The following is a 17,134-nucleotide window of genomic DNA, read 5'->3' as shown; positions in this document are numbered from 1 at the left end:
GGAACACCTGTTAACTGCACGCGTGCAAGTGCACCGCACATGTGCATGATTCCTGCCCGCCCTGGTGTAGAGCAACAAATAGAAGCCACATCGAACTGCGCTGAACAGGTGTGCACCCTTCACATTTCTGTCTTGTCTGTCTGCTTTTCTGAGACCGATTAAAACTGCACCATGACTTTACGGACGCACCGTATTTCTGTGGACCTCTAAGATGTCGCAGCTTATCAATGTTAGCGCAGCATTCCATTTCAAACGAGTACCTGGCTCGCCGACATACAGTCTTGCTGACTTGTAGCGCCTCGTCACTTACTCACCTTGACGATGTCGTGCATGAGGCTGTAGCGGAACATCCAGTCGAGCTGTATCTGCTCGTTCTCCAGGATGTCCTGCAGGCTGCCCTTGGGGCAGTACTCGGTCAGCAGGTAGCAGTTGGGCGGGTCCACGCAGGCGCCCAGGAAGCGCACCAGGTGGTCGTGGTGCAGGTCCTTCATCTGCAGCAGGCAGCAACCACGTCATATGAGAACACATCTAACGTGAAACGGAGACAGGAGCAAACGAGTCCATTTGCCACCTGTCGTAGGGAAGCGACAAAAATTGTTCAACATATAGTTCATTACTTTGAAGAATTAGGAATAGAAACTCGTCGCCTGTCGATGTCACAATGGTTAAAGTGAATAAGTAATAGAGACAATCTCAATAACACATTTGTGATTGAGGGAGAATATACATTGTGCCAAATGAAAATTTTGTCCCTAGATGACACCAAATCATTATTTCATTTTGGGGACCTAAACATGTTTCGTGCCGCACCCATCGTAACAATTTATCTAATAAAAACATAAAAAATAGTATTTCTCCATGTAATACAATAACACTTGTAGAATAAAACGAAAGCACGCCACATTTAAAGTCTCGGTACACTGTATCTCGCCGATTGACATGTACACTTGTACCATCACCAGCGCTGCTTAATAAGACAGCTTACCTTAAGTAACTATCTGCGACCGTTAGGTGGCGTTAATATTCACCCAATAGCCTTGTCACGTTAACATTCATACCAACGTAAATTTTTTTCCTAGTATTAACTGCAGTCATTTTATAAAGTAACTAACTAAATCCCTCCCGAACAGAGTATGAATGCCCAACAGTACTGACGGGGCGCCGTGTCCTCCTCAACTCATATGCGTCACTGGATGCGGATATGGAGGGGTATGTGGTCAGCACACTGTTCCCCCGGCCGTATGTCAGTTTCCTAGACCGGAGCCGCTACTTCTCAGTCAAAAACCTTCTCAGTTTGCCTCACAAGGTGTGAGTGCACACCGCTTGCCAACAGCGTTCGGAAGACCGGATAATCACCCATCCAAGTACTAGCCCAGCCGGACAGCGCTTAACTTCGGTGGTCTGACGGGAAGCGGTATTACCACTGCGGCAAGGCCGTTGCTGGTCATTTCATAGAATAAGCTGTAATATAATACTAGGGGTGTTCAATAAGTAATGTAACATTTTTTTCTGAAAGGAGGCTGGTTTTATTAGGATTCCAATACACCCTTTGACAACAAAACAACAAAACCTAGATAAGATAAGGGAAATAAGAGCTCGTACTGAGGCGTTCAGACAGCCGTTTCTCCCTCGCGCAATCCGCGAGTGGAACAGAGGGGGGAGGGGGGGGGAATATGACTTTGGCGCGAATTGTGCCCTCCGCCACACACCGCTTGGTGGCTAGCGGAGTAAATATGTAGATGTAGAATCTTATGTTTCAACATTGTGAAAGGTGGCTACACTGAGTCACAGCGCCACAGATTGCGCCAAAGACTTTTATTCAGCCGCCTCCACTGGCAGTGCTTGTCGAGAAGGCGTCGTGGAGAGTGCTTATTGAGAAGTGGGCTGTAGGAGTTCTGATGTAGCCGTGACTAGTTGTGAGCATGGTGTATGCAGTTGTTCTGATGGGCTAGACAGCCGATGCTGTTCGATTGCGGATGTTGTAATGATCAGAGTGTATGTTTCGTCAATATATATGAAGATAAAGAAAATTTTTTTATTTCAAATGTCCTAACTAACAATGTCTCTTGGTCACAGGTTCAGTCAACAAAGCATCTGGCTTGTATTCATGTATTAGAGTGTAATTCTGGTTTCTACGTGCAATTATAGTATTTGTTTTTCTTTTAATTACTTCATTGTAGATGGCGTTTAAAGCATTTTGTCGTATTGAGGTAGAACCGTGCCAGATGAGTACGTTGAATCACACTTCCACACACAGAACAGTTACATTTGTGCTTTGTTGTTTCGTAGCTTTTATAGTTACTGGGGACTTAAATAATTAATTGTGTTAACGGAAGTTTCCTTCATTCTTTGTTGTTATTCTAAGCAGTCAGGGCCAACCGGTTACGAGACTGCGTAACAGGACAGACAGCGACGAAAACTTGAAAATATTTGCATTATCAATATAATTAAGCCCCCATGCAATTGTCTCCAGCTTATGCCATCTTACTGGGAACTCCTACATGCCCACATGGTAATACTCCACAGGTCGACGTCGGAGCCAGTCTCTTGCTGTATCAGTAACCTCCACATCATCCACGTCTGCTTCTCTTGTAGTGCATCCTTCACTGGACCAGGCTCGTTGCTCTTCATGGTCCTCTACTAGGTATCGATAACTGCAGAAAGCACACTCCTTCGAGTACCCCCAACTGGTGGAAGAGTGTGTCAGCACTACCAAAAGAGACTTCCAGTTGCGCAGCGAATTGTTTGAGTGTGATGCATCGATCCCTTCGCATGAGAGTTGGAAATTTGTGGTAAGGACTATCAGGCCAAAATGCTGAGGTCATCGGTCCCTAGACTTACCCATTAGTTAATCTAACATAAACTAACTTACGCTAAGGACAACACACACCCATGCCATTGGGGGTACTCGAACCTCAGACGGGAGGAGCAGCGCGAACCGTGGCAAGACGCATGAGAGTGTCCACACGTCCCAACACTGAAGGAGTCAGAACTGTGGGCGGCCAGCCGGCAAGCGGCAGATCCGACATGTCTGCACGACCTTGTTGCCATGATGGCAGACGCCTCTCCCAACGACTCACCTTGCTATTGTTCCCTGTCAGTCTCCGTTGACATTCTGCAGGTGCCTATGAATATCTGTGCCATTCTGGTTTTCCACCAAAAGAAACTCTGCTTGGATCGCAGCTCCGTTACAGACGCGTCTTTGAAGTCGACGTACAGCGTCGCCATCTATCGGAACTTCATAAAACAATAGGGACTGAAGCAGAAATATTTCACAATGTCCCATAACAAATGCCGCACTTTTTCAACTGGAACTAGCCGAGAAAAAAAGTGTTGTATTGCTCACTGAACGCCCCTCGTACGTGTATACTTGTAGAATAAAAAAAAAACATACCACATTTAAAAGCTTGATACATTGTATCTTGTCAGCCCTCATGTACACTTGTAACAAATACTAGCGCTGTTTAGCGAGGCAGCATACATTAAATAACAATGTGTGGCCGTTAGATGGCGTTAAATGCAAATGGGCTTGTTACATTAAAATTCAGACAAACGTCTACAGTCTTTTCGTACTATTAGTATAGTCATTTCATAAAATGATCTGTAAAATAACATAATGGATAAAGGCGACAATGAAAATAATTTTACACATACCTGGAAGCAATAAAGAAAGAAATTAGCGTAACTTTCTGCTCCCGCTGTAATGTGTGCGAAATCTATATTTCAGCACCTTTTACATTTTGTAAAATCACGATAGGCAACATGATGACTTTCTTATAAAAATACCTGGCAAGAAGGTTAAAATACAAATATGTTAGCACTGTGGACTTTGATCTCACCGCCATTCCACGCCTGTTGCGTTTACTTCTGGTGTTCTACATCTACATCCATATTCCGCGAGCCACCTGACGGTGTGTGGCGGAGGGTACCTTGAGTACCTCTATCGGTTCTCCCTTCTATTCCAGTCTCGTATTGTTCGTGGAAAGAAGGATTGTCGGTATGCCTCTGTGTGGGCTCTAATCTCTCTAATTTTATCCTCATGGTCTCTTCGCGAGATATACGTAGGAGGGAGCAATATACTGCTTGACTCTTCGGTGAAGGTATATTCTCGAAACTTTGACAAAAGCCCGTACCGAGCTACTGAGTGTCTCTCCTGCAGAGTCTTCCACTGGAGTTTATCTATCATCTCCGTAACGCTTTCGCGATTACTAAATGATCCTGTAACGAAGCGCGCTGCTCTCCGTTGGATCTTCTCTATATCTTCTATCAACCCTATCTGGTACGGATCCCACACTGCTGAGCAGTATTCAAGCAGTGGGCGAACAAGCGTACTGTAACCTACTTCCTTTGTTTTCGGATTGCATTTCCTTAGGATTATTCCAATGAATCTCAGTCTGGCATCTGCTTTACCGACGATCAGCATTATATGATCATTCCATTTTCAATCACTTCTAATGCGTACTAGCAGATAATTTATGGTATTAACTGCTTCCAGTTGCTGACCTGCTATTTTGTAGCTAAATGATAAAGGATCTATCTTTCTGTGTATACGTAGCACATTACACTTGTCTACATTGAGATTCAATTGTCATTCCCTGCACCATGCGTCAATTCGCTGCAGATCCTCCTGCATTTCAGTACAATTTGCCATTGTTACAACCTCTCGATACACCACAGCATCATCTGAAAAAAGCCTCAGTGAACTTCCGATGTCATCCACCAGGTCATTTATGTTGACACGCGCCGGTCTTTTATCGTGTTGTGTTGACGATTAACATAGACAAATAGACACGACGGACGAAAGGCATGAACCACCCTCGACTTAGCCCGACCTACTCCCTGCACAGCTGCACGAGCAAGCCTTGGAAGACGCCACAGTACCGGTTTAATCCGAAGCCATTTTGTTTCTGCAGCAGGCGCTGTGGTTCTCTGCTCCCGTCAACAAAAATGTCCAATTCTTCTATTACTCTTAATGTGAGGCTTTTGGGTGCCCAGTTTCACAGACATAACTCTCTACACAATACTGCGAAACAGATTGTGGACGTTAACTTGAATTTTAACGTGACAAGCACACCTCACTAAACAGCACCAGCCTGCGACATTATTGTAGATGAAAACTGATGAGGTACAGTACTTCAGCATATGAAATGTGGTATATTTTCGTTTTATTCTATACAGGCTGTCCCAGGAGGAGTGCTCAATGTTCAGGAATATGACGGGAATGATTATTTCATCATCATCATCATCATCATCATTTAAGACTGATTATGCCTTTCAGCGTTCAGTCTGGAGCATAGCCCCCTTATACAGTTCCTCCATGATCCCCTATTCAGTGCTAACATTGGTGCCTCTTCTGATGTTAAACCTATTACTTCAAAATCATTCTTAACCGAATCCAGGTACCTTCTCCTCGGTCTGCCCCGACTCCTCCTACCCTCTACTGCTGAATCCATGAGTCTCTTGGGTAACCTTGCTTCTCTCATGCGTGTAACATGACCCCACCATCTAAGCCTGTTCGCCCTGACTGCTACATCTATAGAGTTCATTCCCAGTTTTTCTTTGATTTCCTCATTCTGGACACCCTTCTGCCATTGTTCCCATCTACTAGTACCTGCAATCATCCTAGCTACTTTCATATTCGTAACCTCAACCTTGTTGATAAGGTAACCTGAATCCACCCAGCTTTCGCTCCCATACAACGAAGTTGGTCGAAAGATTGAACGGTGCACAGATAACTTAGTCTTGGTACTGACTTCCTTCTTGCAGAAGAGAGTAGATCGTAGCTGAGCGCTCACTGCATTAGCTTTGCTACACCTCGCTTCCAGTTCTTTCACTATGTTGCCATCCTGTGAGAATATGCACCCCAAGTACCTGAAACCGTCCACCTGTTCTAACTTTGTTCCTCCTATTTGGCACTCAGTCCGTTTATATTTCTTTCCCACTGACATTACTTTCGTTTTGGAGATGCTAATCTTCATACCATAGTCCTTACATTTCTGATCTAGCTCTGAAATATTACTTTGCAAACTTTCAATAGAATCTGCCATCACAACTAAGTCATCCGCATATGCAAGACTGCTTATTTTGTGTTCACATATCTTGATTTCACCCAGCCAGTATATTGTTTTCAACATATGATCCATAAATAGTATGAACAACAGTGGAGACAGGTTGCAGCCTTGTCTTACCCCTGAAACTACTCTGAACCATGAACTCAATTTACCGTCAACTCTAACAGCTGCCTGACTATCCATGTAAAGACCTTTAATTGCTTGCAAAAGTTTGCCTCCTATTCCATAATCTTGTAGAACAGACAATAACTTCCTCCTAGGAACCCGGTCATATGCCTTTTCTAGATCTATAAAGCATAGATACAATACCCTATTCCACTCATAACACTTCAGCATTATTTGCCGTAAGCTAAAGATCTGGTCCTGACAACCTCTAAGAGGCCTAAACCCACACTGATTTTCATCCAATTGGTCCTAAACTAATACTCGCACTTTCCTTTCAACAATACCTGCGAAGATTTTACCCACAACGCTGATTAAAGAGATACCTCTGTAGTTGTTACAAAGCAAGAGATTTCATACAAACATTACGTCCTACCCCAAATGATCTCCTAAGTAGGATACATTTAATGTACATTTTTATTTAATTTCTGTACTATTCAATACGTTGTCATATTTACACATGTGCAACAGCTGGTGAACATTACAACAAGCACTGTACCTAGGTCTCGCGGTTAAGGCGCTCAGTCCGGAACCGCGCCGCTGCTACGGTCGCAGGTTCGAATCCTGCCTCGGGCATGGATGTGTGTGATGTCCTTAGGTTAGTTAGGTTTAAGTAGTTCTAAGTTCTAGGGGACTGATGACCACAGATGTTAAGTCCCATAGTGCTCAGAGCCATTTGAACCATTTGAACTGTACCAAGTATCAATTGAAAAACACGTATTATAACACATTCACCCCTCGGTAATGCCGTACACGCCACATCAGAACTGTTGGACAGTTCTCAGTGTACGAATATCCCACCGTGAACTACCGTGCATTTGTGCACTCTTGTCAGAACATGTTTTGCGTGTCTGAGAGGCTCTGCACGTTCTCCGGTAAGGGCAGCAGACACCATGATGTGACCAAGAAGTTTGTCTCGCGTATTCACCTACTGTTTGTGCCACTGAGACGTCATCCAACGCCGTAAATGAAAATTTAATGGTGTAAGGTTTGGCGATCTTAGCAGGTAGGTAATTGCACTACCACGATCGTCAAGCAATTAGGGTAAGTGCGGTTGAGGCGTCCCCACATACGTCTGGTAAAATGTGGTCGGCCTCCATCATGCTGTAAGTACACTGCAGGCCGCGTGCAAAGGAACGTTCTAAAGATGGTCAGCAAACGAATTTTCCAAAAAATGTGAGTGGTACTGTCCCTTCATACGTTTTTCTAAAATGTCAGGACCTGTCTACATATTACCGATCGTGTCGCTTCAAACGTTGATGGAAAAATAAACTTGGAAATTGGTTTCCACTGTAACGAGAGGGGTTTCCTGCGACCGTCGATGATTATTATGTGTCTTATTGATATCATCCCGCGTAAACCCATCTTTATGCCGTCTTTATGAGTGAATAGTATTAATGGAATCAAATGAAGATTTCATTTAACCAGTGAAAAAATTCAAGTCTTGTGCCATTGTCGAAAATGTGAAGATTGTGGAAACGTTGGATAAGAAATGCGTTCAAGTGATCCTCATATAATGTTTATGGGACACCGACACCTGCAGAAAGTTGTTGTGTGCTGGTAGCAGGACTACACTGAACGATTTCAAAAATGTGTTGCTGTAGCTGCAAGTTCCAAAGAAAAGCGGGAACTTGGAAGAACGCTGTTTCACGCAGTGTGTTGAAAACACTGACAAACACTGTACTATCAGGCATTCGACTTGTTGAGAATCGTCAACGGTATTATTCGACAGCGGCAGGAGCACTACCATCGCAGAAGCCGGAAATACGAGGTGCATTCAAGTTCTAAGGCCTCCGATTTTGTTTCTAATTAACTACTCACCCGAAATCGATCAAACTGGCGTTACTTCTCGACGTAATCGCCCTGCAGACGTACACATTTTTCACAACGCTGACGCCATGATTCCATGGCAGCGGCGAAGGCTTCTTTAGGAGTCTGTCTTGACCACTGGAAAATCATTGAGGCAATAGCAGCACGGCTGGTGAATGTGCGGCCACGGAGAGTGTCTTTCATTGTTGGAAAAAGCCAAAGGTCACTAGGTGCCAGGTCAGGTGAGTAGGGAGCATGAGGAAACACTTCAAAGTTGTTATCACGAAGAAACTATTGCGTAACGTTAGCTCGATGTGCAGGTGCGTTGTCTTGGTGAAACAGCACATGCGCAGCCCTTCCCGGACGTTTTTGTTGCAGTGATGGATGGAATTTGTTCTTCAAAATATTTTCGTAGGATGCACCTGTTACCGTAGTGCCCTTTGGAACGCAATGGGTAAGGATTACGCCCTCGCTGTCCCAGAACACGGACACCATCATTTTTTCAGCACAGGCGGTAACCCGAAATTTTTTTGGTGGCGGTGAATCTGTGTGCTTCCATTGAGCTGACTGGTGCTTTGTTTCTGGATTGAAAAATGGCATCCACGTCTCATCCATTGTCACAACCGACGAAAAGAAAGTCCCATTCATGCTGTCGTTGTACGTCAACATTGCTTGGCAACATGCCACACGGGCAGCCATGTGGTCGTCCGTCAGCATTCGTGGCACCCACCTGGATGACACTTTTCGCATTTTCAGGTCGTCATGCAGGATTGTGTGCACAGAACCCACAGAAATGCCAATTCTGGAGGCGATCTGTTCAACAGTCATTCGGCGATCCCCTAAAACAATTCTCTCCACTTTCTCGGTCATGTCATCAGACCGGCTTGTGCGAGCCCGAGGATGTTTCGGTTTGTTGTCACATGATGTTCTGCCTTCATTAAACTGTCGCACCCACGAACGCACTTTCGACACATCCATAACTCCATCACCACATGTCTCCTTCAACTGTCGATGAATTTCAATTGGTTTCACACCACGCAAATTCAGAAAACGAATGATTGTACGCTGTTCAAGTAAGGAAAACGTCGCCATTTTAAGTATTTAAAACAGTTCTCATTCCATCCGCCGTACGGCGTTGCTATCTCTGGAACGTATTGACAATGAATGCGTCCTCATTTTAAAACAATGCGCATGTTTCTATCTCTTTCCAGTCCGGAGAAAAAAAATCGGAGGCCTTAGAACTTGAATGCACCTCGTATACACCATATGTGCATACTCTGATCAGACGGAACTTTATGACAACCTAACTAATAACCAGTATGTCCACTTTGCACGGATGACAGTGGCAAAGCGTAGTTTCATGGAAGCAATGAGGCCTTGGTAGATCGCTGGGGGGGGGGGGGGCGGGGTGGAGGGGAGGGGAGCTGGAACCATACCTGCATACGCAAGTCACCTAATTTCCCTAAATTCCAGGGAAAGGGGCGATGAACTCTGACACCACGTTCAATCACATCCCAGATGTGTTCGATCTTATTCAGATCTGGCGGGCAGGAGGATCAGCCACTCCATCACACTCCCGGCCTTATGACATGGCGCATTATCTTGTTGAAAAATACCACAGCCGTTGGGGAACATGATCGTCATGAGGGTTGTACGTTGGCTTGCAACCAGTTTACTGTACTCCTTGGCCGTCATGGTGCCTTGTACTAGTTCCACTCGACCCATAGATGCCCACGTGAATGTTCCCCAGAGCATAATGGAGCCCCCACCAGCTTGTCTCTGTCCAACAGTACGGATGTGAAAGAGCTGTCCCTTGGAAGACGACGGATTCGCGCCTTCTCATTGGCACGATGAAAAAGGTATCGATATTCATCAGACCATGCAAAGCCCTGCCAGTACGCCAACGTCCATTGCTGATGGCTACGTGCCCATTTCAGTCGTAGTTTCGACATCATTCTGTTAACATTGGCACATGCACGGGTCGTCAGCTGCGCAGGTCCAATGTTAGGAGTGTTCGACGCACTGTGTATTCAGTCACACTTGTACTCAGACTACCATTAAAATTTGATGTTAATGCCGCCACAGTTCGCCACCTGTACTGTTTTACAAGACTCCCCACCCTATGACGTTCGGCATCTGTAATGACGGGTGGCCCCCCAGTCCCACACCGTCTGGACGTGGTTTCACCTTGGTTTCGTCACGTGCTGAAGACACTCACCTCAAGACTCGTCGAACACCCGACAAGTCACGCAGTTTCCGAAATACTCGTGTCCAGCCTCCGGACCAACACATCTACATCTACATCTACATCTACATTTATACTCCGGAAGCCACCCAACGGTGCGTGGCGGAGGGCACTTTACGTGCCACTGTCATTACCTCCCTTTCCTGTTCTAGTCGCGTATGGTTCGCGGGAAGAACGACTGTCTGAAAGCCTCCGTGCGCGCTCTAATCTCTCTAATTTTACATTCGTGATCTCCTCGGGAGGTATAAGTAGGGGGAAGCAATATATTCGATACCTCATCCAGAAACGCACCCTCTCGAAACCTGGCGAGCAAGCTACACCGCGATTCAGAGCGCCTCTCTTGCAGAGTCTGCCACTTGAGTTTGTTAAACATCTCCGTAACGCTATCACGGTTACCAAATAACCCTGTGACGGAACGCGCCGCTCTTCTTTGGATCTTCTCGATCTCCTTCGTCAACCCGATCTGGTACGGATCCCAAACTGATGCGCAATACTCAAGTATAGGTCGAACGAGTGTTTTGTAAGCCACCTCCTTTGTTGATGGACTACATTTTCTGAGGACTCTTCCAATGAATCTCAACCTGGTACCCGCCTTACCAACAATTAATTTTATATGATCATTCCACTTCAAATCGCTCCGCACACATACTCCCAGATATTTTACAGAAGTAACTGCTACCAGTGTTTGTTCTGCTATCATATAATCATACAACAAAGGATCCTTCCTTCTATGTATTCGCAATACATTACATTTGTCTATATTAAGGGTCAGTTGCCACTCCCTGCACCAAGTGCCTATCCGCTGCAGATCTTCCTGCATTTCGCTACAATTTTCTAATGCTGCAACTTCTCTGTATATTACAGCATCATCCACGAAAAGCCGCATGGAACTTCCGACACTATCTACTAGGTCATTTATATATATTGTGAAAAGCAATGGTCCCATAACACTCCCCTGTGGCACGCGAGAGGTTACTTTAACGTCTGTAGACGTCTCTCCATTGATAACAACATGCTGTGTTCTGTTTGCTAAAAACTCTTCAATCCAGCCACACAGCTGGTCTGATATTCCGTAGGCTCTTACTTTGTTTATCAGGCGACAGTGCGGAACTGTATCGAACGCGTTCCGGAAGTCAAGGAAAATAGCATCTACCTGGGAGCCTGTATCTAATATTTTCTGGGTCTCATGAACAAATAAAGCGAGTTGGGTCTCACACGATCGCTGTTTCCGGAATCCATGTTGATTCCTACACAGTAGATTCTGGGTTTCCAAAAACGACATGATACTCAAGCAAAAAACATGTTCTAAAATTCTACAACAGATCGACGTCAGAGATATAGGTCTACAGTTTTGCGCATCTGCTCGACGACCCTTCTTGAAGACTGGGACTACCTGTGCTCTTTTCCAATCATTTGGAACCTTCCGTTCCTCTAGAGACTTGCGGTACACGGCTGTCAGAAGGGGGGCAAGTTCTTTCGCGTACTCTGTGTAGAATCGAATTGGTATCCCGTCAGGTCCAGTGGACTTTCCTCTGTTGAGTGATTCCTGTTGCTTTTCTATTCCTTGGACACTTATTTCGATGTCAGCCATTTTTTCGTTTGTGCGAGGATCTAGAGAAGGAACTGCAGTGCGGTCTTACTCTGTGAAACAGCTTTGGAAAAAGGTGTTTAGTATTTCAGCTTTACGCGTGTCATCCTCTGTTTCAATGCCTTCATCTTCCCGGAGTGGCTGGATATGCTTTTTCGAGCCACTTATTGATTTAACGTAAGACCAGAACTTCCTAGGATTTTCTGTCAAGTCGGTACATAGAATTTTACTTTCGAATTCACTGAACGCTTCTCGCATAGCCCTCCTTACGCTAACTTTGACATCGTTTAGCTTCTGTTTGTCTGAGAGGTTTTGGCTGCGTTTAAACTTGGAGTGAAGCTCTCTTTGCTTTCGCAGTAGTTTCCTAATTTTTTGTTGTTGTACCACGGTGCCGTCGTTCAAACTCGTACAGATCGCGCGCCTTCCAATCCTAGAGTCGGGCAGCATTCTAACTGACACGACGTGGACCATGCGTGTGTCTGACAAGTAATCGTCAAGTGACCCAGTTATCGCCTGGACGGGTTTATATCGACAGTAGGTCGGTGGTCATAATATTCTTACTGAACAGTGTACTCTTGGTTAGTGTAAGTGTGTGGCATTTCACATAGCGCGTGTACGAACACAGTTAACCGATACACACTTAATCACTCTCACTACTACTCTCGGAATACACAATGGATAACTACGCGTTTAACGGGGTAGTTTAATGGCAGAAAGGCATCACGATCAAAGAGGCCGAAATGCAATGAGATAGGTTGCGCTAAAACAAAACGTCAAAGAGGTTTGGTAGGGAAGGCACATAAGTGTGCGCTGCTTGCCCAAAGGCAAATGTACATTACATGTTTTCTATCTCGGAAACCATTAGAAAAAGTGCGTATGCCCATATGAACAATTTTGGCTTCACGTGAGCGTTCTGACATGTCCCTGAATACTGAACATTTATCCTTGGGCAACCTGCATGTGTATTATTTTAATACTTGTAGAAACAGTGCTGCTCATTTGTTCAATTTGTTACCTGAGAGATTCTGAAGACGGTTGTGTCCGAAAATTGTCGAGGTGTTTGTTTTTATAAAGATAAAAAATCTATCAAAATGGACAATTATATTGCCATTTAAAAACTACACGAGCTATAATCAGTTGAGCGTCCTGATTAACCTGTACTCCAGAAGTATGTCACGAAGCAATGCAAGAATATCCAGTTTTTAGGTTCACGTGTCATCTAATGTTTTCCTACGTAACTAATGGACATTTTTACCGTGGTCCTAAGTAATATCTGACATGGTTTTGTGTGAAATCAAATCTATTACAGTACTTTTAATTTCCGAATATTTAAACTTCGCGTCTCATTACCATCAGGTAATCGGAGATGAAGCAATACAATAGTTTGAGAAGGACGTAGGTAGAAAATTAGCTTTGGTCTGTTTAATGTCACTATCGTGACATTCTCTTGCAGGATGTTTGAATACTTATATGAACCCTGCACCTCGTAATATGAACGCAACACCTTAACCACTGTGTCAAATTGTTTGGTTATATAGCAGCATTCTATGATTTCCTCTTGGTAATTAGAGTCACTAACAATGCTAGATTTCCCGAGATAGGACACGTATTATGACGCTCTACTAATAAAATACTCTGTTTCTGCACATGACCTTATTTACGCATCTAATGAAACCTACAAAGACCGAATCCTCTCGGAAATTAATAAACTCAAACGCAACGCAAAAGAAGAAACCACTGGCGTTGCCAATGCATCGATTGCTCTGTTTGTATTTACTTGCATGCTGCGCCTCATATACTCCTCCGGTGTTTTACACAAAGTTGACAGACTTTCGTTGACTTCAGAGGCATTCATTTTAATCTTCTCTTGGAATAGTCCCTTGATAAAGACAAATTACAATGTTTATTCTCTCTGCACTTTTTGTTTGTTACATAACGTTACTTTACAGTCAACAGTCACATGTCGTCGAGCGTCGTCAGTTTGACTTAGGGCTAAATCTTCATCTGCATCTATAATCTGAAAGACATCTTACAGTGCATGACGAGTGACACTTCTGATGCCACTATCTTCCCTGTTACGGTCACGAAAGCTATCTGGGAAGAGCGGCTGTCAATAAACCTCCTTATCACCTCTAAATTTCTCTGAGCTTCTTGTTGTGGTCGTTTCGCGAAACGTTTGTAATATTTCCTTCATATGAAAGATACTAGTGAGCGAGATTCACTACAGATTTTAATAGGATAACGTGTACCACCACTTTAAAGAGAATCCACTGTTCTGACCTCGATATGAATACCATCAAAGGAAGAGTCATTCTTTCATGAAAACTTCAGCTTCATGTACGTTGTAGTTATAAAATTAGGCAGAAACCTATATTGTATAAGATGCCCAAAGCGAAATACGAACATTCCTACAAGAAAAAAAATTTATTTGTGCATGTGCACTATAGCAAAGTGCTCACACACTGAGGCAAGTTAAGTCACTACAATGAGTATAAATCAAGAGACAATTTCAAAGCACGGAGAAGACAATAACACACAGGGAGCGTCAAAAACAATCATCCGATTTCACATTTGTGTGCATTCTGCCCGCTAAAAAGTTAGTGCAAATTTTAAATTTACCATAGTTTGAACCACGTTTTAATTAGCTTGCGTTCTTATCTGTATGTCACTTTGGTACCAATTTTGCGACTGATTTTAAATAAACTTGTCGATAAGCTTGAGGACTGAAATGTTAAACATAACTCAGATCTGGATGGCAATTCAATACTAACTCGCTTTCTTGTCTAAACTGTCGAAGAGAGTAGGTTGTGTACTATTGCCGTTTGCTCCATTTCTTGTTCCAGTCGTAAATGGGTCACGGAAAGAACGATTGCTGGTCAGCAACCGTGTGAGCTCAAATATATCTAATTTTTACCTTCATGCTCTTTTCGTAAGATGTACGCAGGAAGAAACAATATATTGATTGACTCTGGTGAAAATACAGCCGAGATAATGTTATTAAAATGCTTTAAATCTATTCTGAAATTTCACACAAATATATATACACACACACACACACACACACACACACACACACACACACACACAAGGCTGAAAACCATAAATAATTATTTAAATAAAAATGAATTTTTTATATATCACATTTTTAAATCGGAACGAAATGTAAAAATTTGTTTCCTCTCACCCTAAACATGTTCCTAATCTCAGACAAATAGTCTTCATTACTTGTAACTGTAAGTTTTTAATAGTTATGAAAACACTTGGTAAATTGGGAACGAAAAACGTGGTGTGTACGCACTGCTTAATTGAAGCGTGGATACCCGTCCTCCTTCCTTATTAACTGATGCAAGAATAATTGAGCTCCTTACTATTATCTGTTGCATGCATCCCACGTTATTTTTGTTTTCAATCTTACAAGTTATTGATAGCTATTAAAAATTCAGAATCAGAGCATATATTTAAATATTTTTTATTTTACAAGGTATGCCTTTTATATGCAAATACGTACAACCTCGGAGTACCCTTTACAGTTACGTTTCGTGTCAATTTCCCGCAAATGGCTTGAAACAGAAGCTTCACAGCAAAACACAACAGACAGAGGCATTGGGAATGCTAACACTCGGCTGACACGAAAAGTAAACTACAGGGGACATACCACAAAAATTCTGTTGAAGAAGTGCCAACCTGTTGAAACGGAGAAGCCAAAACGTCTTTCGTTGCTGTGTTATCTCAATTTCGACTCAATGCACTCTCGGTAATGAACAAATGAGCGAGCTTTTCTCAACATTACGTGAAATGGCAACTTATATCTTGTGCTGAGGTAAAATTTTCGTTTCGAAGCGTAAGTTCAAATTTTCCTCAGGTTTACTTCTTCATTAATATGAAGACAGTGATGTGAAGTTCGGTAAACGTTCTAGAAAGGTCCACTATTTCGTCGTACAGTGGTCGCCCGGCCAAAGTCAATACTACTTGCTGCATTACAGTGGAACCTTGTTTATGCTGACTAGGTGGAACCGTAATTCCTTCGTATTATCGACAATCCCAATAATCCGGAAATAAAAATAAAAATAAATAAATTGCAGTGGAATGTCATTTACGCGGACTAGGTGGGAACGTGATTCCTCTAGCTTATCGAAAATTCCAATAATCCAGATACTAAAATAAAAAAAAAACGCACAGGTCAAATGCCGTCCGTACAGTCATTATATTTATTTATTATTTTACGTAAATACCCGAATTAAACATTAATTTCATGAAAATTTACACCAGAGACTGGAAAAAAACAGTGATTTAATCACTACATTTTTTGTGGTAGATTATTTATTACGCACTTTATGTGTACCATGATCCCTCGGGCGTTTCACCACCGGCCTCGCTAGAGTCGTTTCCGCCTGGCGTTCCGAATAAACCGTTGTACTGTCCAACTGAGTTTTCGACTCTGTGTCTGTCATAGCCGGCCGCGGTGGTCTCGCGGTTCTAGGCGCGCAGTCCGGAACCGTGCGTCTGCTACGGTCGCAGGTTCGAATCCTGCCTCGGGCATGGATGTGTGTGATGTCTTTAGGTTAGTAAGGTTTAAGTAGTTCTAAGTTCTAGGGGACTGATGACCACAGCTGTTAAGTCCCATAGTGCTCAGAGCCATTTGAACCATTTTTTGTCTGTCATAATATCTTCATATTTAGTCGAAAAATTGCCAGCTAATCCATCATCACTGTCATTATTGCCTTCAGACGAACAGCCAGTTATAATTTCATCAGATCTCATCATTTTGAAACAATAGCTTTCAATTTCCTTCAGGCTTTTCTTCCTACCTGTAACCGTTGGAGTTCCAACACCAACTTCAGTAACAATTTTTTTTTAATAGTTCTCCTTTATCCATCCTACGGCGATCATCAGACTTTTGGTTCATGGACACTACTACCTTCTTCCTCTTTTGATCTCTTGGGTCATTTTACTCTCGCGTTAACAGGGGCAGTACAGGGTGTCTCTCCGAAGAAGTGTCGGGCGCATTTTCTTCGTTGTTTCGACAGATATCTCCAGTTTCAGTTTTGCTGTGTGTAGCTGGTTTCAGCCCAGACTAATACTACTTATCACACGCTCCTTACCAGGCCCAGTGTCGACAGAAAGAGTCGGTTTGGTTCTAGTTAAAAATAAAACAGTTTTTAACACGAAATTTTATGTGCCCATTCACTAGACCCATCCCAAATTAGTCTAGTACGATTTTCGTTTTGTTGTTGCTGTGGTTTTCAGTCCTGAGACTGG

At 43.3% G+C, this 17,134-nt stretch overlaps 1 protein-coding gene across 1 annotated transcript in view; it reads right to left on the bottom strand.

The window, feature by feature from the left end:
• Window positions 1-17,134, bottom strand: part of LOC126187866 (atrial natriuretic peptide receptor 1-like) — a 1,317,386-nt gene that overhangs the window by 265,842 nt on the left and 1,034,410 nt on the right. The window contains exon 11 of the mRNA XM_049929189.1: window positions 315-491. Coding sequence (XP_049785146.1) covers window positions 315-491 — 177 coding nt within the window. The remainder of the gene's footprint in view (window positions 1-314; window positions 492-17,134) is intronic.

The sequence above is a fragment of the Schistocerca cancellata genome, chromosome 5, assembly GCF_023864275.1.
Source record: "Schistocerca cancellata isolate TAMUIC-IGC-003103 chromosome 5, iqSchCanc2.1, whole genome shotgun sequence".
Classification (NCBI taxonomy): Eukaryota; Metazoa; Arthropoda; class Insecta; order Orthoptera; family Acrididae; genus Schistocerca; species Schistocerca cancellata.
Note: the sequence above shows the minus strand (reverse complement) of the source record. Positions and strands in the feature narration are given on the sequence as shown.